The sequence below is a fragment of the Pimephales promelas genome, chromosome 7, assembly GCF_988280905.1.
Source record: "Pimephales promelas chromosome 7, fPimPro1.hap1.1, whole genome shotgun sequence".
Classification (NCBI taxonomy): domain Eukaryota; kingdom Metazoa; phylum Chordata; class Actinopteri; order Cypriniformes; family Leuciscidae; genus Pimephales; species Pimephales promelas.
In genome coordinates, this window is record NC_142775.1 from 38,675,353 (window position 1) to 38,699,576 (window position 24,224).

General features: G+C 34.5%; 1 protein-coding gene across 2 annotated transcripts in view; it reads right to left on the minus strand.

Annotated features, from left to right (window-relative positions):
* Nucleotides 1-24,224, minus strand: part of slc4a10b (solute carrier family 4 member 10b) — a 76,457-nt gene that overhangs the window by 16,659 nt on the left and 35,574 nt on the right. For both annotated transcript variants that reach the window (XM_089133443.1, XM_089133444.1), the window contains 10 exons: nucleotides 19,934-20,122; nucleotides 16,558-16,646; nucleotides 13,501-13,658; nucleotides 13,248-13,335; nucleotides 10,388-10,534; nucleotides 5,899-5,993; nucleotides 3,029-3,203; nucleotides 2,168-2,301; nucleotides 492-737; nucleotides 276-381 (listed from right to left, as the gene is read on the minus strand). In XM_089133443.1, the coding sequence (XP_088989569.1) occupies nucleotides 276-381; nucleotides 492-737; nucleotides 2,168-2,301; nucleotides 3,029-3,203; nucleotides 5,899-5,993; nucleotides 10,388-10,534; nucleotides 13,248-13,335; nucleotides 13,501-13,658; nucleotides 16,558-16,646; nucleotides 19,934-20,122 (1,427 nt within the window). The remainder of the gene's footprint in view (nucleotides 1-275; nucleotides 382-491; nucleotides 738-2,167; nucleotides 2,302-3,028; nucleotides 3,204-5,898; nucleotides 5,994-10,387; nucleotides 10,535-13,247; nucleotides 13,336-13,500; nucleotides 13,659-16,557; nucleotides 16,647-19,933; nucleotides 20,123-24,224) is intronic.

Below are 24,224 nucleotides of genomic sequence, written 5' to 3' on the forward strand. Positions count from 1 at the left end.
CAAAGTGTAGTAAAATAGACCTTAATGTGTATTTCGGACTTTTTTTCACCACAAGTCTGAAAGAAGACATTGAAGACAAATATCTCAAAATCGACCAGTGAAAAAAAAAAAAATGTATATTTTTGCCTGCCGTGTCTCGCCTTAAGGCCTTAATTCATGTGTTGAGACTTAATTAAGATTTTTTAAGACCTGCAGAAACTCTCAATTGATTGTGTTAGATGCCTAAGAAATATGTGCCTCAAATATGATAAAGTGGGGTTAATATCAGTTCTGACCTGAACCTCCAGAGCCTCCCAGAAGATCTCCGGAGCCGAGATGTTGTTCTGCTCCCAGTACAGAAGCGTGGCATTGCTGGGGTTTGCAGGCTCGATACAGGAGCATCTACACAACAGAAGCATCCTTTAACTGGCTTTGCTATAAAAACAGGTTCAATTGCATTTGTTTCTAATCAATAATCTTGGTGTCCATTTGATTCTGTTCCTCATGTTCACCTGTAAGTGGTGAGTTTCTGCAGATTGTTGTTCATGTTAATGGGATACGTCTCCCCGAGATGAATGAGCTTCTCCAAGGCCTCGTAGATGAAGATGATGCAGATGAGCGAGGCGAAGGCCTCCTCGGTGAAGCGCGTGATGTAACAGACGAGTGAACTGGCATCAGTGGCCACCAGTAGCAGACAGAGGAACGCCGTCCACAGCCCGATACACGTCCTGAGGGACAGGTACGACAGCCCGTATTCCCTGCACACACACACACACGCACACACACACACACACACACACCGTGAGCATGTATTCCCTGCAAACACAGAAGCTCAGCCTTGTGTGCAGGGAGTTATTGGGGATTTAGACCTTGCTAAGAGGTTACTAAGGTATTCTGAGTGGTTGCTAAGCAATTTCTAGAGTGTTCTGTTTGTTTTTCTATCTATCTATCTATCTATCTATCTATCTATCTATCTATCTATCTATCTATCTATCTATCTATCTATCTATCTATCTATCTATCTATCTATCTATCTATCATTCTGTCTATCATTCGTTCTATCTAACGTTCGTTCTATCATTCTATCTATCTATCTATCTATCTATCTATCTATCTATCTATCTATCTATCTATCTATCTATCTATCTATCTAACATTTTATCTATCTATCTATCTATCTATCTATCTATCTATCTATCTATCTATCTATCTATCTATCTATCTATCTATCTATCTATCTATCCATCTATCTATCTAACATTTTATCTATCTATCTATCTATCTATCTATCTATCTATCTATCTATCTATCTATCTATCTATCTATCTATCTATCTATCTAACATTTTATCTATCTATCTATCTATCTATCTATCTATCTATCTATCTATCTATCTATCTATCTATCTATCTATCTATCTATCTATCTATCTATCTATCTATCTATCTATCTACCTATCTATCTATCTATCATTCTGTCTATCATTCGTTCTATCTAACGTTCTATCTATCTATCTATCTATCTATCTATCTATCTATCTATCTATCTATCTATCTATCTATCCATCTATCTATCTAACATTTTATCTATCTATCTATCTATCTATCTATCTATCTATCTATCTATCTATCTATCTATCTATCTATCAATCTATGTCTACAACATCAATCTATCTATCTATCTATCTATCTATCTATCTATCTATCTATCTATCTATCTATCTATCTATCTATCTATCTATCTATCTATCTATCTATCTATCTAACATTTTATCTATCTATCTATCTATCTATCTATCTATCTATCTATCTATCATTCGTTCTATCTAACGTTCGTTCTATCATTCTAACATTCTATCTATCTATCTATCTATCTATCTATCTATCTATCTATCTAACATTTTATATATCTATCTATCTATCTATCTATCTATAGAGATAAATGAAATAATTATTTATAGATGATAGTGAAATAAACAATAGAACGATAGACAGAATGTGAGATAAATGGTAGAGCAGTAGATATGATCGAGAGCTAAAATGATGGATGGATGGATTCAGATAGATAGAGATAATCAAATCATCTAAAACAATTACAGTAATATAAATAATGTTCTTTAAATCATTGAGTTTAAACGTGTGTGTGCACTGAGCAATATAAAAGATCAGAGCAAATGCATTGGACATACTTGCAGAATTTGAACAATATTTTCTCAAACACCAGAACGGGTCCAGTGCTGCCCAGTATCGTGAGAGGCTGTCCCGCGAACAGCGAGTACGCGATCCCAGTCATCGAGGCTCCAAACAGCGACTCAATGGCACTCTGAGAACAGGAGAGAATATGCTCAAAATCACCTCTATATGACAACACTCAAACAGGTGAAACTCGAAAAATTACAATAAGGTGCAAAAGTTCATTTATTTCAGTAATTCAACTTAAAAGGTGAAACTAATATATTATATAGACTCATTACATGCAAAGTGAGATATGTCAAGCCTTTATTTGTTTTAATTTTGATGATTATGACTCAAAGCTTTTAAACATTTTCAAAATATTCTATTATATTTAATAAAAAATATTCAATATTTTGAATTTGGGGTTTTCATAAACTTTTATAATCCATAATAATCAAAATCATAACAAATAAAGGCTTGAAATATCTGTAATGAGTCTATATAATATATTAGTTTCGCCTTTTAAGTTGAATTACGGAAATAAATGAACTTTTGCAGGATATTCAAATTTTTCAAGTTTTCACATGTATATGAAATTATTCCTGACTACGCAATTTAGACCCAGAAAAAAAATGACGTCACTATGACTGAAGACTGTGCTTTACATCAAGGGCCGCAATGGAAATACATTTTTAACTTTTTTGCATTATCCTTTACAAATTACACTACTTTCTTTGCCCACTGTAAAAAAAAATGTTGGATTAACTTAAAAAAGTAAGTTACTCTGTTGCCTTAAATTTTGAGTTAACACAACAAAGATGATTGGTTTAGTAAATAGAAAGTCAAAATATTATTAAATGTTGATGTGATCTTACTATGCGTCCCTCAGTAGCTTCTCCCAGCAGTCCTCCGAAGGTGATGACCGGGGACATGCAGGCGCAGTACAGGAACAGGAACGAGGCCAAACACTGCAGGCTGAGCGAATCGGTGAAATCCGACAGAAAGTGAGGAGCCTTCCTCTTCACATCCATAACTAATCCACCAAAAAACCTGACAAAACACACCAGACACACAAGATCAGGCGCGGAAAGAGCTGGAAAACTGGCTTACACTCAATTCAGCGCTGTGTTATATTCCGTAGAGAAGTATATGCAAAATGAACACTAGATGACAAATAAACCTTTTCCTTCCAAATTGTCATTACTATTATGCAAAAAAATGACTTAATTTTTACAGTAATGTATTATATTACACTCTAAAAATTGCTGGGTTGTTTCAACCCAAATTTGGGTCAAATATGGACAAACCCAAATGTTGGGAATTTGGGAGGGGAAAAGTGCTTAGTTCTCATTAAAATGATTAATTGCATAACAATCTTAATGCAACTAATAAAAATAGGATTCATTTTCAAACTATTTATTTTTTATTTTGGACTGCAGAGAATTTGTTGCAAATCTCATTTTTAACAAAAAAAAAAACATGTTCATGATTTGTAATCACCACATTTTTTCTTTTGTCAAATCAACTTAAATAATATATGTAGTTCAGATAACATAATATTTTGAGTTTCTGATGATTAAATCAATCTCCTTCACTGTATTAACTCAATTTTTCCAGTTCAATCAACTTAAATTTTTAAGGCAACCAGGTTACTTCATTTTTTTTAAGTTAAACCAACAATATTTTACAGTGTAAGTAAAAAAAAGTTTCTCTATGTATCTTTTCTCCATTTGTAAGTCACAAAAAGTACTGTATTATATTAATGAGAATAACGGGAATTAATTATTACAATAATGGAACTTAATTCTCATGAAAATAATGCACAAAAAAACAGACTTAATTTTCAAACTATTATTTCTTTTACTGTGTAAAGAATTTCTTGCAAGCCACACATCTTCTACAAACATTTTCCTAAGCAGAAAAGTAATTTCATCTATATGATGGCTGGAGGATGGATTTTTTTTTTCTCCATGACACATATGTGGAATATTCCTCTCAAAAATCACAGGTTTTCTGAGCATGGCTTTTTCACAGCAAGTCTGGCGCGTCTTGCATATGAAAAAACAGTTGCACTGTTATAGGGACAAAAATATGTATATGTTTTTTTTTTAGTAAATGCTAAATACAACTTCATAGTTTGTAAGAAATACAACAGTGATTTTTCACAGTTAAATGGTGTGGCAAAAATTATGTATAAATGTCTAAAACTGATATCAATTTAGTGCATACATATAAAGATAAAATTGTAAAACACTTTTAATTCAATTTTGTATTTAAAAAAAGTCTTAATATTTGGGAGTCCAGTTGAAGAAAGAGATGATAAAATCACAGCAGATATTACATCCAGTGCATTTGTCACTGTTAATGTAATCAAGTCGAAAGCATCCAGTATTTTACAAAGTGTCTGTCGTTGCACAATTTATAAAATATAGCAGATCATCCAGGTATTCCATGCATTCAGAAAATCCACATACTGTGCACAGAATACATACTAAATAAGCCGGACATACTATAAAACTAGAAAGAAATATTAATTAGGGCTGATCAGATATGACCATTTGGGAGAAAAGAGCCATCTGAGAACAGAAGGGGATTATTGTTGTGAGAAGAGAGAAAGTCACTCAAAGTTGTGAAAACTGTCACTCAACAGGAAGAGTGTGACCAAATGTCAAACATGGCATCTGTCCAGTTCACTGGAGAGTTGAAAACCTGGTCTTCAGTGGCACGGCTCTCGGTTACATCGTAGTAGACAACCAAACCATCATCCTCAATGATCTGCATTCTTGTGTGCTCTTTAACTGAACATGACCGGTTGCATTATTTTGGTTTCTGAGAGGATCTTTTAACCTTTTCAAGGTTCATGAGACATTCATTGAATTAAGTTCTAAGTATTAACTTCAAAATAGGAGTATAGACAGCATGACAGCTGAGATAATTTGGAAAGAATTTGATGAGAAATTAGTGAGTTCAGATTGATATCTCAGACTTTGGTATAGAGGCACAATTATTAAAGGGATAATTCACCTAAAAAAATATTCTGTCATCATTTTCTCTCCCTAATATCAAGACTTGTAGTGAAGATCTTTATGAAATCTGAGAGCTTTCTGTCACTCTATTTACAGCTTCGCAACTAAAATTGAGATTAAAGGAGAAGTTCACTTTTTTAAAAAAAACCTTTGCTGATAATTTCCTCACCCCCGTGTCATCCAAGATGTCCATGTCTTTCTTTCTTCAGTCGAAAAGAAATTAAGGTTTTTGATGAAAACATTCCAGGATTTTTCTCCATATAATGGACTTCAATGGGGACCAAACGGTTCAAGGTCCAAAAGACAGTTTCAGTGCAAACTGCAAACTCTTCAAAGGGCTTTAAACGACACCAGACGATGAATAAGGGTCTTATCAAGCGAAACGATCGCTCATTTAATAAATGAATAACAAAGTTTAACTTTTATAAGCTCAAATGGTCGCCTTGCTCTGTTCTGTCATGACTCTCCAGTTTCATCAAAATGAACAAATCTTCCCGAGTCAACTTGTTCATTTTGTTCATTGAATGAACCAAATGACTCGAAAAAAGATTTGTTCATTTTCGTCACATCACAGAACAGAGCAAGGCGACCATTAGAGCTTATAAAAGTTAAACTTTGTTATTTATTTTTTTAAATGAGCGATCGTTTCGCTAGATAATTGACATGCGATTCTGGTGTGTCTACACACACATACACACACACACACACTCCAGACTGACCTCCCGGTGCGCTGCAGCTCAGGGCCTCCATGTCCACTGTGTTCCTCTGTCTCTGCCAGCTCTCCATTAGGCACTGCAGGGATCTTTCTCTTCTCCTGTTATATCAAACGCAGAGACGACGATGAGGGATACAGCAGAAAACTGTGAGAGGAGTTCTGACAGGACTTGAAGATATCGACAGAGTTTGCTCAAATATTCTCAAAAGCATCGTGATCTAAGTTGATTGTAGAGACCATTTCAATTTCAAAACACTTTGTTTGCAATTAACCCTTATGCTGCATTAGGGACATTTTTGGTCTTTTGCAGTTTAATTTCTTTGACCATTTTGGCTGTTTTAATGCAAATGGTATGAAATTTGGCAAAATTGTGACTTTTTGGATACATGTAAAAAATGTGATCCCATTTTGCAAAATATGTATAACACACACTGTGTAGATCAAATAGTAACACTCAGCACCATAAAGACCAAAAATGGCCCATTGAAACCCATTAAAACGTTGTTTAAATCTGAGGCTGTCAGTAATACATGAAACATGATTTTTGCACAAACATCCTTTCATTTTGAAGCAAAAGCATTATATTTGCATTATATAGTGTATTCCACCAGATGACGTCACTACATATTTATTCCCTATGGGTGGAAATGCACCTTATTTTAGGCAATAGGCAATGTTTAATAGGTGGCCATTTTTGGTCTCTAACGCGCTAAGTGGGATTTTTTGCAAAGTGGGACTGTGATAATCCAAATCTAAAGTTTTCTCTTTGCATTTAGTTTATTGAAAATAATTGAATTTTTGTGTTTTTTCCTCTTTTACAAATCGATGGTTTCGCAAACAAAACTGGTAATTAAAGGGTTAAAATCCTGAAATTGAATACATTTTTGGTAGTTATGATGAGGACTGATGCTGGTTAAAAGATTTAACTTGGTAAAAGTGGAAAATAATAATAATATATAATATTTTAGGCAATGTTTAATATGTGGCCATTTTTGGTCCTTAATGCACTCAACGGTGTTAAAAATCTAATGCAGCACAAGGGTTAATGAGGCCAAATAGAGTAACGTAAACATTATACATAAAAACATCCTACATTTAAAAAATAACACAAAGTGCACGGAATAAATATTAATGAATACCTAATATATATTAAATAATAATTAAACAAGGGGGCTAGAGATGGTTGAGAATTTATGTCCTACAACATGGACAACGAAGCCGTAGCCGTGAAGGAAGCCACTCAAAAACAGAGAACATTACATGTGAAGTGTCTCGCAAAATCCTTACAGCTAACCTCAGCATTTGCTGTTCAGAGCCCTAATCGGGAGTCCAATCATTTCTGAGCAGACTTTAACCGAGCGCTCCAGACTATTTCTATTTTGGAGGCTTATAATAATTGGTGCCAATGGCTCCATAATCTACTTAGGCTTAAGATGCTTTTGAGAAACGCAACCCAGGCTAGTGTTTGTTCTAAATCTGTAATCATAAGTGTTAAACTACTGCAATCTAATTTGTAGCAGTAAATGAAGAGGTGTTGTATCGATCACAAGTTCAGTATGGAGTACCACAGGGCTCAGTACTAGGACCGTTGCTTTTCACCCTGGGAGATATTAGGAAGCATGGCTTTACTGACGATCTTGCACTTTGCATTCTTAATTTGTATCCAAAGGACTGTATGTTTAACCACAAAGAGAGAAAAATCACAGACCTATGTTTAGTACAAGCTAGACGCTTGATCTCTCTCTGTTGGAAAGATGTCAGGAGCCCTTCTATTGGTCGATGGCTGAAAGAATTATCAGCATGCCTTATCCTCGAAAAGTTAACATACACAATGAAAAAGAAATCAGCCGAATTTAAAGAGATCTGGAATCCCTTTCTTGCATTTTTGGAGAATTGTGAGGCCGAGGAAACTCTGGAAACTTGAAGGTCATATATACCTAATTGTCTGTATTTCCTAAGCTATGTATGATTATATAATGTCGTTATCCAGTGCATTTTTTTTTTTTGTGGGGGTGGGGGGAGTGGATTCTTTTCTTTTATAGTTTGATTGTTATACGCTTTGTTAAATTTATTTGTTAAATGTAAAATGTATATCCTAAAAATTCAATAAATACATGTTTATAATAAAAAAAAGGAAGCATGGCTTTAGTTTTCACTGTTACACTGATGATACTCGGCTCTATTTCTCTTCACGCCCTGACGAAACATACCAATTCACCAAATTATTGGATATATAGTTGATAGACTTGCAATTAATTAAGCCTGAACGGCTTAAAGGTGCAGTAAGCGATGTCTGAGAAATGCTGTTGAAAAACAACACCCAAACAAACAATTTTATGAATAATGTGAACATCCAACATATTAATAGCTGCAATATAAAAGAGAAAGCCTGTTTCCACCTGGTATCCGTGACGACTTGCGTTTGGATTTTGTGGAGACTCGTGCCTCTTTTTTCATCACACTCAACTACATCACTTTCGACACTCGAATACTACACTGTAAAAAAATATTGATGGTTTAACTTAAAAAAATAAGTAACCTGGTTGCCTTAAAATTTTAAGTTCATTGAACTGGAAAAAGTGAGTTAATACAATGAAGGAGATTAATTTAACCATCAGAAACTCAAAATTATATGTTATCTGAACTAAATAAATGATTTAAGTTGATTTGACAAAAGAAAAAATGTTGTGATTACTACACTGTAAAAAAATATTGTTGGTTTAACTTAAAAAAGTAAGTAACCTGGGTTGCCTTAAAATTTTAAGTTGATTGAACTGGAAATAGTGAGTTAATACAATGAAGGAGATTGATTTAACCATCAGAAACACAAAATAATAAGTTATCTCAACTAAATAAATTATTATAAAGTTAATTTGACAAAAGAAAATTTGTTGTGATAACAAATCTTGAAAAATATTTTTTACAGTGTATACAGACGAACCTGTGTTAGTTGAACTATGTGAATGAACGAACCTGTGTTAGTTGGCCTAAGTGAATTAATATAATAGTATAATATTCTCATTTGTGTCTCAGATTAATGTCAGTGCTTAGGTTCAGGTTACTTTATTGGTACCCATAGGTAAACTAGTTTTACAGTCTGAGAGGCATCGACATCCTTCATTGACCACAAACATAACATTCAACATACCAAACATTAAAACATATAAAAACAGCAGGTGATAAATACATAAAAAATAAAATAAAATAATACAAAATAAATAAAAAGGAAGGACCAAGTACAGTACATGACCAGGTTGCTTATGTATTTTGTACAGAATAAATGTACTGTTTGTTTAGCATAGTGATTGCTGCTGGTATAAAACTGTTTTTAAATCTAAGCCTCCATCCAGAGGGAAGATCCAAAAATTACACACCCCTGTGGTAAATTACATCACTTAAATGCACTGAAGAAAAAGGGTCTATTTTTGCTCATTTATTTTACAGTGCACTGTTAAAGTTAATCCTCGCTTCAATATTTCTACATCGAGATTCTACAGTAAACACTCTGATTTAATCTTTATAAGCAGATGGCAGCTTTATAAATCATGTGCATTATTACATCACATGACTTACTGTACATACACACATGGCAGAAATCACTTTTGTTATTACTTAACAGAAGAGTTTTTCATTCAATATGAACTAAAATAATAATATCTATGTATTATATACATTACCAGCCAAAGATTTGAACACCTAATTATTAAAGGTGATGAAAACACTAAAATAACACAATGGAAGTCTGGGAAAGATGGAGTGAGACAAACTCTCGTATATGTAAAGAAAACTTTGTATGCTTTTTCTTCGTGTGTAATGTTGCTGTTTGAGCATGAAAAAGCTCTCTTATTCTCGATATCAGTGTCAGTGTTTCTGAACTCCCTGCAGTCTTGAGTTTTCTTCCGGGAACAAACGCATCACAATATTCCTCATTTAAATAATTAATATGCAGAATAAAGGGGCGGGGCCTGGCTGAGTTATTTTCAACATTTCAGGACATTTCCCAAACACACTCAAAGCGCTTGACCAATCACAACACACTTATCCAGCCGACCAATCAGAGCACAGACTGGGAAGAGACGAGCTGCAATGTCATATATGGAAAAAAAAATAATGTTTTTTGAACATTTATGCATGAAAACAAAATCAAGACATAATATGGGCTCTTTTTCTTTATCTTAGTTCCACTCTGCTCACTCTGGACATTCATGAGGTGCATCATGGGTGCTTTTAAACTAGTGAATGAGGAATAATGAAGTACCTTCACTTTGTACTCTGCAACTCATCCCTTTCAATGCAATTAAACGTTTAATTTTGTTTAGAAATGCAATATGTACATCTAAAAAACTCATTTGAAACATTTAAGCATTAGTCTTTAGTCTTTTAAGATTGTGAGCAACATAAATTTAGTTAAGTGTGTCCAGACTTTCAAGCCTACATCAGATGAGTGTTGTCGTACAGTAGGTTTCTCAGGTTTGTGATCTTGCTTCACTGACCTGGGACGGGACGTTTTTTGGCGGCTCTATCCTGATGGAAGGGTCCCATTCTCCTGGTGGCAGAACTGTAACTTGGTCAAGAAATTCGTCAATTCCGGCAATCAGATCGTTGCGGTCTTTAGCTTTATAGGCCACATCGTGGAAAACCTGCAAAAGAGAAAAACAGAACATTCTCAGTCAAAAAATATGAATCAGATGTGATGAAAGAAGAATCAGTCATCTAAATTAAAGGAATAGTTTGTACAAAAATCAAAACGAATTCATCTTTTAGTTGAACACAAAATAGATTGTAGTATATATTGCATATCAATAAAGTAAAGTTTTTATGATACATTTTTATTAATTTTAGAGCTTGGCAGTGTAAAAAACCTTCCACATTCTTTGCACTTTGGATGTTCTTCCTAGTTTCTCCATTTGTTTCATGAAAAAAAAAGAGTATCTGAAATGAAATGAGGGTAAATAAACGATATAAAGGGTTCTATATATGAAGCATAGGGTTCTTTACTCAATTATGCTAAAAAAAAAAGCTTCTATAATGACAAGAAAGAACCCTTTTGGCACAAAGGTTCTCTATAGGCTATTATTCATTCATATGTTACATTATTCTGCAACATTTTGTAGTTGTAATTAAATTATTGATTATTAAACTGCTGTAGTAACTTAATATCACATTTTAATCATGCTGATTTTTGGAGGAAAAAAACTGAAATGGCATTCTTCGTGTGATATTGATTAACTACATAAAATGATATAAATATCCCCATATCTTGAACTTTGTGATCATTCATATGCATTCATAAATACATTTTAGGATCTTGATGTTTGTCAATAATATGAAATATTTAATCCGGAAAGGACAAAACAAATGATATTGTAACCCAAAAGGTTCCATATAGAACCTTTTAGGGGTTCCAAATACGTAGCGCTGATAGAACCTTTTAAGGTTCTAAATAGAACCTTTTCTTCTAAGAGTGCAGGAAGCCTGGAAAAAAAAAGTACATTTTCACATTATCCTGCTATTTAATGTCTTAAGATGTTGCCTTAGCAACATCAACCAGCAGCTTGGCACAAGGGTGGTTTTCTGTCTAATTAGCAGTCATTTGCATGTTATTAGGGCCGTTCTGTAAGTCTCCTCTGCACCTCAAAGACTAAGTGAGAGAGAATCTGCTGAGCTGTGAAAGACCTCAGGAGTTTCCTATCCTCTCATCTTCAGTCTGCATGAAACACGCTTTATTAAAGCAATGATAATACGCTCAAGGTGGTGAATTTGTAGGGGTGTTCTGGATACAATGCAATGCACAGCAACAATAACATGATAAAAGACACCAACGTTCATGATTTACATTTATTAATATTAATGGGTACGTTTGAATGTTTCCATCATGCATCTTAAAATCAGGGTCGACCCAGGCTCTGTTAGTGGCCTTGGTGAGATTTAATTAGCGGCCATAATAGAAAATATATATATATATGAATATATAAATGTTTATCTTTCATATGAACTGCAATTGACTATAACATAAATAGTAAAAATGTTAACACATATATGAATTAAATAAATGGATGGTGATAATAAAACAACTAAACTACAAATTAACAAAAGTGCAATCAAATAACCTTGCCGTTTCTGAGCATACACTTCTCACACTTTACATGAATGCTTTAGACTACAGTCCTATGGTTTCTTTTAAAACACTCAACTCCCAAACCGTTTGTGGGGGCGAGTTATTAAGAAGTTATCAAATGAAGGTGAAAAACCGCACTCTCTAGTTATATCTAGATAGATATAGATATCTAGTTATATCTCTTTATATCTCAAATACTGTATTTATTAATACCATGTCCATTTAGCCTAAGCCATCATCAGTGTGTCGACACATAGACGTTTTTGGTAAAGTAAAAGCAAGCAGCAACATTACTGAAATATACAAAACAACATTACAGAAGCTTACAATTTATTTGTATTTTTTTTACCCAAAGTGTTAGTGTTGCCAATAAAAAGCTATTTCAGAATAGAACAAAAACATCCATGTCTTCCATGACTTGTGATTTCACATTTTTTTTTCACTAAAATAAAGCACAGTTTAAGTGGTGAAAGCTAATAATACCTATGATAACTGAGCTGTCATGTATAATTAACGCGTTATGGAGATGTATTATTCACGTCATGATGCAGGCAGTGTTTAAATTAGTCCAATATAACATGTTGTCAACTATAAGTTTGTTGTTGCTGATGTCAGCTTTGTTATCGAGCTGCTCCATTTATGATAACTAAAAATCTCTTTATTAATCTCTTATTTACGTTGTGTCTACACTTCGTTTGTTCGTGAGAGTGCAGAACTCTGAACCGGACAAAAACTTGAGCGGTGAGTGGATTCTGACTAACTTAAATGTCTCTGATTGGCTACTGCGTTCAAGAGACCAACAGATATATCTGTGATTTGCTTAATGGCTTCATTGCTCATCACTGCAAAAACACGTTGTAAATACAAACCCTTTGGTGCTCTCCAGAAATCACATCATTTAATCACATTAGTTTGTTTTCTTTAAATCATCATTCAGTAAACAAGTACATTTTAAGTAATTTTACATTTTGTAGGTTTTGTAAAACCAACAAAAGCCAGTTCCTGAGTGACATCATCTTCCAGGAAGTGACATCATTTTTGATAGATCTAAAAACTTTGAAAAAAAAATTCTGTTTGACTAAATTACAGAAATCGGAATGATAGAGTTTTTAAAAACAGCTTCAAATGCAGCTCATCCAATCAGAACTGTTCATTTTGAAATATTCTAAAATGCATCTGTATCAAACATACAAACAGTACCTTGTTAACTGTGAAACAATACCATGCTCTCTCACCTCATCTGTCATCAAGGTCGCAATTGATCTGCCAATCTCGTGATATTGTGGCCCTTTACCCAGAGGCCCCAGCAGGATGAACAGGAATCTGACAGATCAAGCACAAAACAGCAATGTAACTGGTGTTCTTGTGTTGAGTTTCACAAAGCAAACTTGGGGCCCTATGTGAACGATCTGCCTATGGTTTCAGCCTATTGCTGAAACTAGCAAGAAACACTTGCACCAGGTGTATGATAGGGCCCATGGTGTTCACCTGGTGGTAATGGGCACTTCTGCCAGGCCGTTGAGCAGTACGGCAGGAGAGAGGCGGACAAACGCCACCACAGGCCTGTCCAGAAACTCCAGCTCTCCAACCAAGACATTCGAGGCCTCCGCTCCTGCAGGGATCTTCTTCATGAAGTGCAGGTCTATCTACACACACATTATTATGCAGGAGTCACTAGTTGAGATATACACATGCATATTGAAAACAAAGTCTTGCATGGATGTTTTAAACAGGTTTGTATGGAAGCTTGTTTCCGCCATTGAATAAAACAATTATAATAATAGCGACTTTTTATCTCACAATTGTGAGATATAAATGTAAAGTCGCAGTTCTGAGAAATAAAGTCGCTATTGCGAGATATAAAGTGGCAGTTCTGAGAAATAAACTCGTAATTGTGAGATATAAAGTCGCAATTGTGAGAAATAAAGTCACAAATGAGAAAGTAGCAATTGTGAGTAATAAAGTCGCAAATGAGAAAGTAGCAATTGTGAGAAATAAAGTCGCAATTGCGAGATATAAAGTCGCAGTTCTGAGATATAAAGTAGCAATTGCGAGAAATAAAGTCGTAATTGCGAAATATAAAGTAGCAATTGTGAGTAATAAAGTCGCAAATGCGAAAGTAGCAATTGTGAGAAATAAAGTCGTAATTGCAAGATATAAAGTCGCAAGTGTGAGAAATAAAGTCGCAATTGTGAGAAATAAAGTTGCAAATGCGAGATATAAAGTCGCAATTGTGAGAAATAAAGTCGCAAATGAGAAAGTAGCAATTGTGAGAAATAAAGTCGCAATTGCGAGATATAAAGTCGCAAGTGTGAGAAATAAAGTCGCAATTGTGAGAAATAAAGTCGCAATTGCGAGATATAAAGTCGCAAGTGTGAGAAATAAAGTCGCAATTGTGAGAAATAAAGTTGCAAATGCGAGATATAAAGTAGCAATTGTGAGAAATAAAAGTCGTAATTGTGAAACATAAAGTCGCAATTCTGAGAAATTGCGAGAAAAGACAGAATTGAGACTTTTTATCTCACAATACTGAATTTTTTTCTCACAATTGCAAGTTTATATCTCGCAATTCTGACTTTATAACACGCAATTTCGACTATATATATAAATGAATTCTGACTTTATATCTCACAATTCTGACTTATATAACAACGGTGAGAAATAAAGTCAGAAATGCGAGATAAAAAGTGGCAATTACCTTTTTTATTTTTCATTCTGTGGCGGAAACAAGCTTCCATATAGGTTTGTCATACAGGCCTTAGGCTTTTGAAATAATTGGACGCTTTAAAGAGATTTTAAAAGTTTAATAGTGATAAAACTATGGGGGGGGGGGAATTATTAATATTTTCAGTTAATATATATATATATATATATATATATTATACTGTATATATATATATATATATATATATATATATATATAAAATACAACATATAAAAAAACTATTTAAAATATCAACAAAAAATATAATAGTGTATCAATTTTACTAAAATATCACTGGTTGTAATAAAAATCTTAACCCCTTTTCTGCTAGTATACCGGTTTTGTCAAGCCACCGTAATTCTGCAACCCATTCAAATCCAGCATTCTGAGATTTAATCTTCAAATCTTGGAATATTAAAAATCACGGAAAAACAAATCCTGTGCGTCAATGTGCACATAGGCCTATATGAAGCTTTTTGCAGAATGTAGGATCCTATGGAAATGTGTTCTTAGACTGGTTTAGGGTCAAAGTTCAAGATGATCTACAGTATACAGCCAAAGAGATTATGTTATACTAACATAATGCAAAAGGTCATGTGTTATGTAAGATTTCATAATGTTACTCTTCATTTTATTACAGTATTTCATCATGACTCTCTTTGTGATCCTCTCGTCTGTTCATGGGATCACAACCATAATACCCACTTAATGCAAGAAACAGAACAGACTAATGTCAGGTGAAGAGGGCTTCAGCCACAATGTGTTTCAACCATAATCCCTTTCCCAGAACAGACAGACGACGAGAAACTTTTCAGAGAAAATCGACAGACCTCTACGTACTTTACTGAACTGTAAGACACTTTACATACTGTACTGTACAAACAGAAACTTTCATTTACTCCACCATATATGACGAGAAAATAATATTAACTCTTTCCCTGCCAGTGTTTTTTAAAAACATTACCAGCCACCGCCAGCGTTTTTGATCATTTTCACAAAAATTTCATGGCCCCAGAATATTTGTTTGTTTGAATATCTGAACATGCAATATATATAAATAGAGAACAGAGACTCTGCATTTAAACAAACAACAACATTTTATTCTAGCATTAAGCGTTCTTTTTTATCAACACTTATATGTGGGAAAATTTAGTAAAAAGTAACATTTTGAACAAAAGACTAAAACGTGCATAAGTAATGCTTTTATAGCTGGTTTTTGCTTCTTTTGAATTTGATCCGGAGATTTCGTACTCGTTCAGAGGATGCGTAATAGCGCCCCCTACCATATGACAGTGGAAACACTGAAAGCCGGAAAATTTCATCAAGGAAAGGGTTAATAGAATTACCAGCACAACCGGCATTGTGTAATTTCACTATACAATACAGTAAATGTGTTTGGGGAAGGAAAAAGTAAGAATTACCATAAAATTTTAATAAATGTATGTTTTAGAAAATCAATGTTTTTTTTTGTACATTAAAAAAATTATGCATCACATCTAGTTGTGCATAACATTCAAACGTTCGAGTTAATGTCTCACCAAGGCTGCATTCATTCACCAAAATATTCGGTAAAAACAGCAATATTTTGAAATATTATTACAATTTACATTTGAATATATTTTAAAATGTATTTTATTCCTGTGGTCAAAGGTGATGATCCTTCAGAAATCATTCGAATTTCTTTTGTTTTTTTTGTTTTTTCAGGATTCGTTGATGAACAGAGTCATCCTTTGATCAATTTATTGAATCCTTGCTGAATAAAAGTTTTAATTTCTTAAAAAAAATAAAAAATAAATAAATAAATAAAAAAATTGAATGGAAGTGTATTTTATTTGGCAAACCTTGCTGAAGTCCACAGCACTGTTTTCACGGCTCACATCATTCTTGCCCTCTGTGCTTATGGGTAGAGACTGTGGTGACATCATCTGACCTGCAGACACATAAAGTACCAATCAATCAATCAATCAATACAATGCTAATCAATGCAAATCAACCGATGAACGGAGCGGAGCATAAGCATCGGCTGTATGTATTTCCCAATTAAATGTAGCAAACTGTAATGAAGTTTATGAATTGATAGGGGCGAAAATGATTTAAATGAAGATCTGTTATGATCTCAGACCATCAAAAGTGAATGAAACATCCATAAAGTGAGCCGAGACATGATTTAACGAGCAGCCTTCAAAAATAGATCACTAACAAGCATCACTTATCCAAACTTGATGAACAAATCAAGTGCGGTCTACTCTAAAGGCAGCGAAAGCAAGCGAAACTTCTCTACAGCGTTCAGCGCATGAAGCACCACCAAAGCCCTCGGTTAAGGGAGCATCGCTACATGAACAGATTTGTGTTTATTAGTCATGCTCGCTGCTGTTTTAATGCTTTGGCGCAGGCAGCGCTGCATGAATTAGAGTATTAATGATGCTCTGAGCCTTTGAACAGAGAACGGAGGGGTCTGGTGCACTTCATGTGTTAGCGTTAGCGTGTGGGAAGCTGGCAAACTTCCTAAACATAAGCCCTGTATAAAGGTGATGAATATTCAGAATAGCTTTCACCTTCCTCACAGTAATATATCTGCAAAACATTGCTTATCTACTGATATGAATTGTACAATACTAAATTCACACTTACATGTGTTGGGGCATCTTTTTTTGCTCACCAGCCACTTTGAATAGTGCTTTTCTAAACTTACAAGCCACTTTGCATTTTCTCCGGCCACAATTTTCACATCAATGCATGAGGAAAACTGCCATACAGACATTTTTTATATTAGGCATATTAAGCTTCTGTCACTTTAAGACCTGACGCACAAATCCATTACACGTGCGTTTTCTTTCTCAACTCTTTACGTTCACTTAAAGGGGTGGTATAATGCCCTTTTCACAAGATGTAAAATTAATCTCTGATGTCCCCAGAGTGTGTATGTGAAGTTTTAGCTCAAAATACCCCATTGATATTTTTAAAAAGCATGTTAAAGTTGTCAATTTTTGAGGTTTAGCAAAAACGCACCGTTTTGTGTCTGGCCCTTTAAATGCAAATGAGAAAGTTTAAGTTTTATGAGCTCAAATGCTCGCTTTGCTCTGTTCTACGATGCACGTTTGGGACTCTCCTGTTCGAACTCGTTCATCAAAATGAACAAATCTTTTTCCGAGTCAATTCGTTGAATGAACCAAATGACTCGCACCAAAAGATTTGTTCATTTTGATGAACGAGTTCGAACAGGAGAGTCACGAACGTGCGTCACGATACAGAGCAAGGCGAGCATTTGAGTTTATAAAACTTAAAGCTACACTGTGTAACTCTTTTAGTTTATTCTTAGCTAAAAACACTTAGTTCTTTCAAAAATATATGTGCTCATTAATGTATATTTACTTCGTTCAAGTAATAAAGTATTCTCGTGAGTGTATAATATGCCATTGAAAATACATACGGGTAAGGGGTTCTAATGTCGGTCGCCATGTTGCCCCTCCATCTTGAAAGTACATTAGCCAAAGAGGGACATACCCGTTAATTCAAGCTTCGCCTTTCGCGTTTACGTTTGAGTTAACACTTATGGGCGAGGTCGAACTGGAAGCCATGTTAATCTTGGACTACATTGGCCACCGTAGGAGTTAAAACGAAATTGGAGAAAAAAGAGGAACAGAAACTACTATTCACTGGATGGTCATATACCTTTTCACCACTAGATGGGGGTAAAAATCACACAGTGTAGCTTTAAACTTTGTTATTTATTTATTAAATGAGTGATCGTTTCGCTTGATAAGACCCTCATTCATCGTCTGAAATCGTTTAAAGCCCTTTGAACAGCACTGAAACTGTCTTTTGGACCTTGAACCGTTTTGGTCCCCATTGAAGTCCATTATATGGAGAAAAATCCTGGAATATTTTCATCAAAAACCTTAATTTCTTTTCGGCTGAAGAAAGAATGACATGGATATCTTGGATGACATGGGGGTGAGTAAATGATCAGCAAAAGTTTTTTCAAAAGTGAACAACTCCTTTAATGTCAGCTATGAGGTTGTTAATCGATGGTATTTGCGTTAACTATAAACTAAAAACTCTATCACCCATGATTCTGCAAAGAAATCTCCACCAGAAAATCGTACCAAGCAATTCACACCAAAAAAAACTCTTTTACGCCGCCCATCTCACGAAGCACCGCAAATGACAATAATGAAGTGTGCCGCACATGTCCTGAAAAGATTCCTCCACCATTTAAGACGTGCAACCTGTTCTCTGAGATAACCACCTTTACATGTTATGTTTTAGGAAGCACTACAGCAGAAGGGAAAGTCTCTGAAGTTAAAAGTTGCCTGGATCCAAGCCGTCCTCTCGGTCCGGGCTGAAGGTGGCCGTGTGGTTCTTGTTTGGGTGTGTGGATGAGGAGGATGGAGGAGGGAGAGGTGAAGTGATGGACACACTGGACGAGCAGCACAGAGGCCAACATGGAGAACAAGATGAGACCTGCCCATCATTCCCATCTGAAACAACTGATCGCCACAGAGAAGACTTAAAGAGATGAGATGAAGCGCCTGTCAGACACACACACACACACACACACACATACGAGACAACAGAGACGCTGAAACTCTGAGATGGTGGATCTGGTATTTCTAATGAAACCAGAAACAACAAACAGTCAAATTATACAAGAGTTACAGAATTAAATGCATAATATAGAAAACAGAAATTGTGTGTATTTTTTGGGTTTCTGCATTTGAAGATATTTTACACACCTCTGTGAATTATAAGGAATAAATGTGAAGGTTGTTTGGACATTGCATATTGTTATACACTAAGTTTGGGGCTGGTTGAATGCTTTTGAAATGTTTTCCATTTATTTGATCAAAATAACTATTAAATAACTAGCAGTTTCTTATTGTAATGTTTTAAATGTAATGTATTATTAATTTTAAGCATCATTATCATTCAGAAATCATTCTAATATGCTGGTTTGCTGCTCAAGAAACATTTCAGATTATTATCAATGTTGAAAACTGATATTTTTGTGCAAACTTTGATGTATTCTTTTTTCAGTATTTGTGATAAATAGAGTTCAAAAGAACAGCATTTACTTGAAATATAAATCTGTCACTGATCAATTTAATTTTTCCAAACTTATCAATTTCGAATTCATTTTCTGACCCCAAACTTTTGAGCTGTAGTGTGTTTAATTTGTGTTAGAATCAGATCTCGTGTGTTAAGACAAATGAATACCGTTTTTGTCGATGCAGTTGGACTCAGACTGCCTCTTGCCGATATCAGCGAAGGAGCGGACGATGGGGATCCGATTGGCCAGTTTCTTCTGGTTCTGATGATGATGCTGCTTCAGAAGAGCCTCTTTGACCTTCCTCCTGACATCATCTTCAAGATGCCCAGCCACTTCCTGTTGGTCCAGAACCATATCTAAGAGATTCAACACACAACATTACAAATGATCAGCAGCAGATAAGAAGATAATATTGCAATATTGAACAAGAAAACGTATGGACTTTATTATTAATAATTAAATAAATGAATAAATAAATATAATTAATTAATATATATATTTTTATTATTAATATTAATTAATAATATACAATATAATATCATTAATATATATATATATGAAGAGTTCAGATGCAAAAGCCTCTAAATGCCATTTGAAATTTTCTTCTTTAATGATGATTTTTATCAAACTTGTATATTTAAGTTCAGTAATTTCACTTAAATAACAATTAATAGGTATTTATCATTGCCATATAAGTGAAATTACTGAACTTAAATATACAAGTTTGATAAAAATCATCATTAAAGAAGAAAATTTCAAATGGCATTTAGAGGCTTTTGCATCTGAACTCTTCATATATATATATATATATATATATGTATAGATTTTTTTTTAATTAGTTTATTTGTCAGGAACAATACAGCACACATTATTGCATACATAATTATCATAGGCAAAGCCATAACAAAATGTGTAAATGTGTTGCATAAAAGGTTTCTAGCCAATAGGCTAATTTACAACGCCAGTCCCTGGTCAGGCCTTTCTAAAATCATATACCAAAAACATATATATATATATATATATATATATATATATATATTAGGGGTGTAACGGTACATGTATTCGTATTGAACCGTTTCGGTTCGAGGCTTCCGGTTCGGTACGCATACAAACCGAACGGTTGCTTGGATAATTTTTCCTGCCGGCAAAATTCGTGCTGACGCGGCCAACACAACGTTGCGCAACATCAAATTGGCAAGCGTAATGAAAGCAGAACGAAACTGCGCTACTCGTTATGTGCTTCACGGATCGTTTATCAGTTCGGACCAGCAACATCTGTGCAGCGCGAGCCGATCTCCATCAAGCAACACTGTTACTACACAGCGCTAAGAGATCCGGTAAAGAAAACATTTGAATTCGCCACTGAGGTAATAACATCGCTGCGAGATCTAGTGAGATGCATACACATTTCTCCGTTATTTACCGTAGATCTCTATTAGATTAAACAGCGCTGTCATGGAAACCAGGAGAAACATTGTGCCGTGAATGAACTAGTAATACTTTCGTCCACAGACCAGCAACATTCACCATGGATTTAATATAGTAACACTAACTGGAACCAGTTTGGCTGGAATGGTGAAATGCTTTCAAGTACTACACACATCTTTTTCTAGCACTTCAAAATTCAAATATTATATAAATAAATATATATATTTAAATGTTATTTTTAATGCACTCTCAGAAAAAAAGGTACAAAAGCTGTCACTGGGGCTGTACCTTTTCAAAAGGTACACTTTTGTACCCAAAGGCTGCATATTGGTACCTTAGTGGTACATATTAGCACCTAAAATGGACATATTACCACCTGAAAAGGACATTTAGCTCATGAAATTGACATATTAGCACCTTAAATGTACATATTAACACTTAAAATTAGGGATGGGGCCGATCCGATCCAGTATCGGTATCGGGACCGATACCAGCGTAATTCACGTATCGGATTTTTCCGATCCAACCTGCGGAGAAATCCGATATTTATGATCCATGTCTGCGCTTTAACGTTGGCTGCTGAAATGACTCCAAAAGGGATTCCCCGGGCTGCTAGTCTGCTAGCTGGCTGCAAACTGTGGAATGGATACCCTGAGCGGAGGTGCAGCTCAATCAGTGACTGTAAAACATAGGGCTCAATGAGACACACCCCCGCTCAGGAAATCCATTGCAGCCAGCTAGCAGGATAGCATTGAGCTACCAATATGTTCGCTGTGTGGAAATCCTATGGTGGAAATACTTCACGCTGGAAACACCGCAGCAGAGCAAGACAGCAAAATGCAATGTTTGCAAAGCCGTATAAATTAAACTATTTGTCTGTGTGATGCATGTTTGCAATTCGCAGTCCAGAAGAGAAAGAGAGAGAGATCTCTCACGCGGTGCCACAGCACGCACAACACGACAGCCCTGCTTAATGAGTGACGACAGAGAAAACATAGCCTGGTTACACTTTAGATCTGTGATATTAGTCTGATTTCCAAAGATTAAAGAATATATTGAGGTAAAAAAAACATTAAACAATAGCCGCATTCTGTGTAGCCAACTTCCTTCCCATCGCGGCGGTGCGCTGTCATTTCTCCGTAAAACTCAAACTTTAAGACAGAATCAGCACGATCGGTAATTGTTGTAAAATGCCGTCTCTGCTGTTGCTAAATTGCGGGACGCTTTTAATAATAAAAAGAGCTATTAAAAGCACAAAATTTGCGCAAGAGGGCGGCGCGCGCTCCGAAACAGACAAGCAAATTATACTTTGGGCTTCATATGCGCGTCTAAACGATCAAATGTAGCCTGCACAAAAATGTCAAAACGACCAGCTTGGAGATTATCACTTAACTACGTTCATTTTAGACATAAACGGTTTATGGAAATAGTTGGGAGAAAATATGGTGCATCAGTAGACTATGAAATCCGCACTAGTTCTTAAAGGGGCAGCAGTAAATGTGACGATTGCGACATTACTGAGAATAAAACAACCAAAGGCAAAGAGAAAATCACTCACAGCTCTTGAATGAATAACTTCAGCTTTAATAAGCATAAATCTATCTATGATAAACTTTGCAGTGCTATTTTACTTTTGATTACTTTATTATAATTCTTTTTAGACGATATACCTGAATAGCCTAATGTTTGTAGACCTTCCTGAAATTAAAGCACTGTGTAGGCCTGTATAATGCGTATATCTTTGTTTAATTGTCTATCTATTGTTTAATATATCTATTATCTATATATATATATATATATATATTGACATATAGGCTACATGTATCATCCTTGCTTGTAGAGAGGTGTTTATTTCAGCATCATATAAAATCAACAATAATGATAAATAATGCTAAAGCAAACACAGGTCTGGTATCGGAAAAGTATCGGTATCGGCCGATATCCAAAGTCAGGTATCGGGATCGGATCGGAAGTGAAAAAATGTGGATCGGTGCATCCCTACTTAAAATGTACATATTAGTACCTCAAATGTACATATTACGACCTAAAATGGACATATTAGCTCATAATATTGACATATTACCTCCTGAAATGGACATATTAACACCTAAATGTACTTATTAGCTCATGAAATGGACAAAAGTTTACCTTTGTACCTTTTTTTTCTGAGTGTGTGATGACCAAAACATTATTTGTTCATCCTTCAAAGATGACCCCCATTTATAAACCTGAAAGTTTCAAGATCTAGGAAAACTCACACTTATTTAAAAATATTTTTTCTTTAAACAAATAGGAAATTTCTCTGGCATTTCTTTCTTTTTGCTGTATCGAAAACGTACCGAACCGTGACTTTAAAACCGAGGTACGTACCGAACCGTGATTTTTGTGTACCGTTACACCCCTAATATATATATATATATATATATATATATATGTAAATCACAACAAAAGTATATATATATATATATATATATATATATAAACTACTTTGTTAGTATATATATATATATATATATATATATATATATATAAACTACTTTGTTAGTATATAGTATATATATATATATATATATATATATAAACTACTTTTGTTGTGATTTATATATATATATATATATATATATATATACTGTATATATACATATATATATATATATATATATATATATATATATATATATATATATATATAAATCACAACAAAAGTATATAAATCACAACAAAAGTAGTTTTCCAATCATCTGAAATCTTCTTTTCAGGTTTATTGTCATTGTGATCTGCAGTTATAAAGCTGTCAAATGCTATATTAAACTTATATGCTCTACCAAAGTGTTAATTATTAACTAAACCTGAATAATAAATAGAGTGATGAATTTCTAAAGGGATGAATTCCCCGCAAGGCATGCTGTCTTGATATACGGAGCAGATGTGCTCTTTAAATGGCTAATCTATGCTAAATGTTTAGCAAAAAACTCATATGTGCCTATTTTGCAGATGTTCCTTGAACTCTGCATCAGAAACTGACATTGA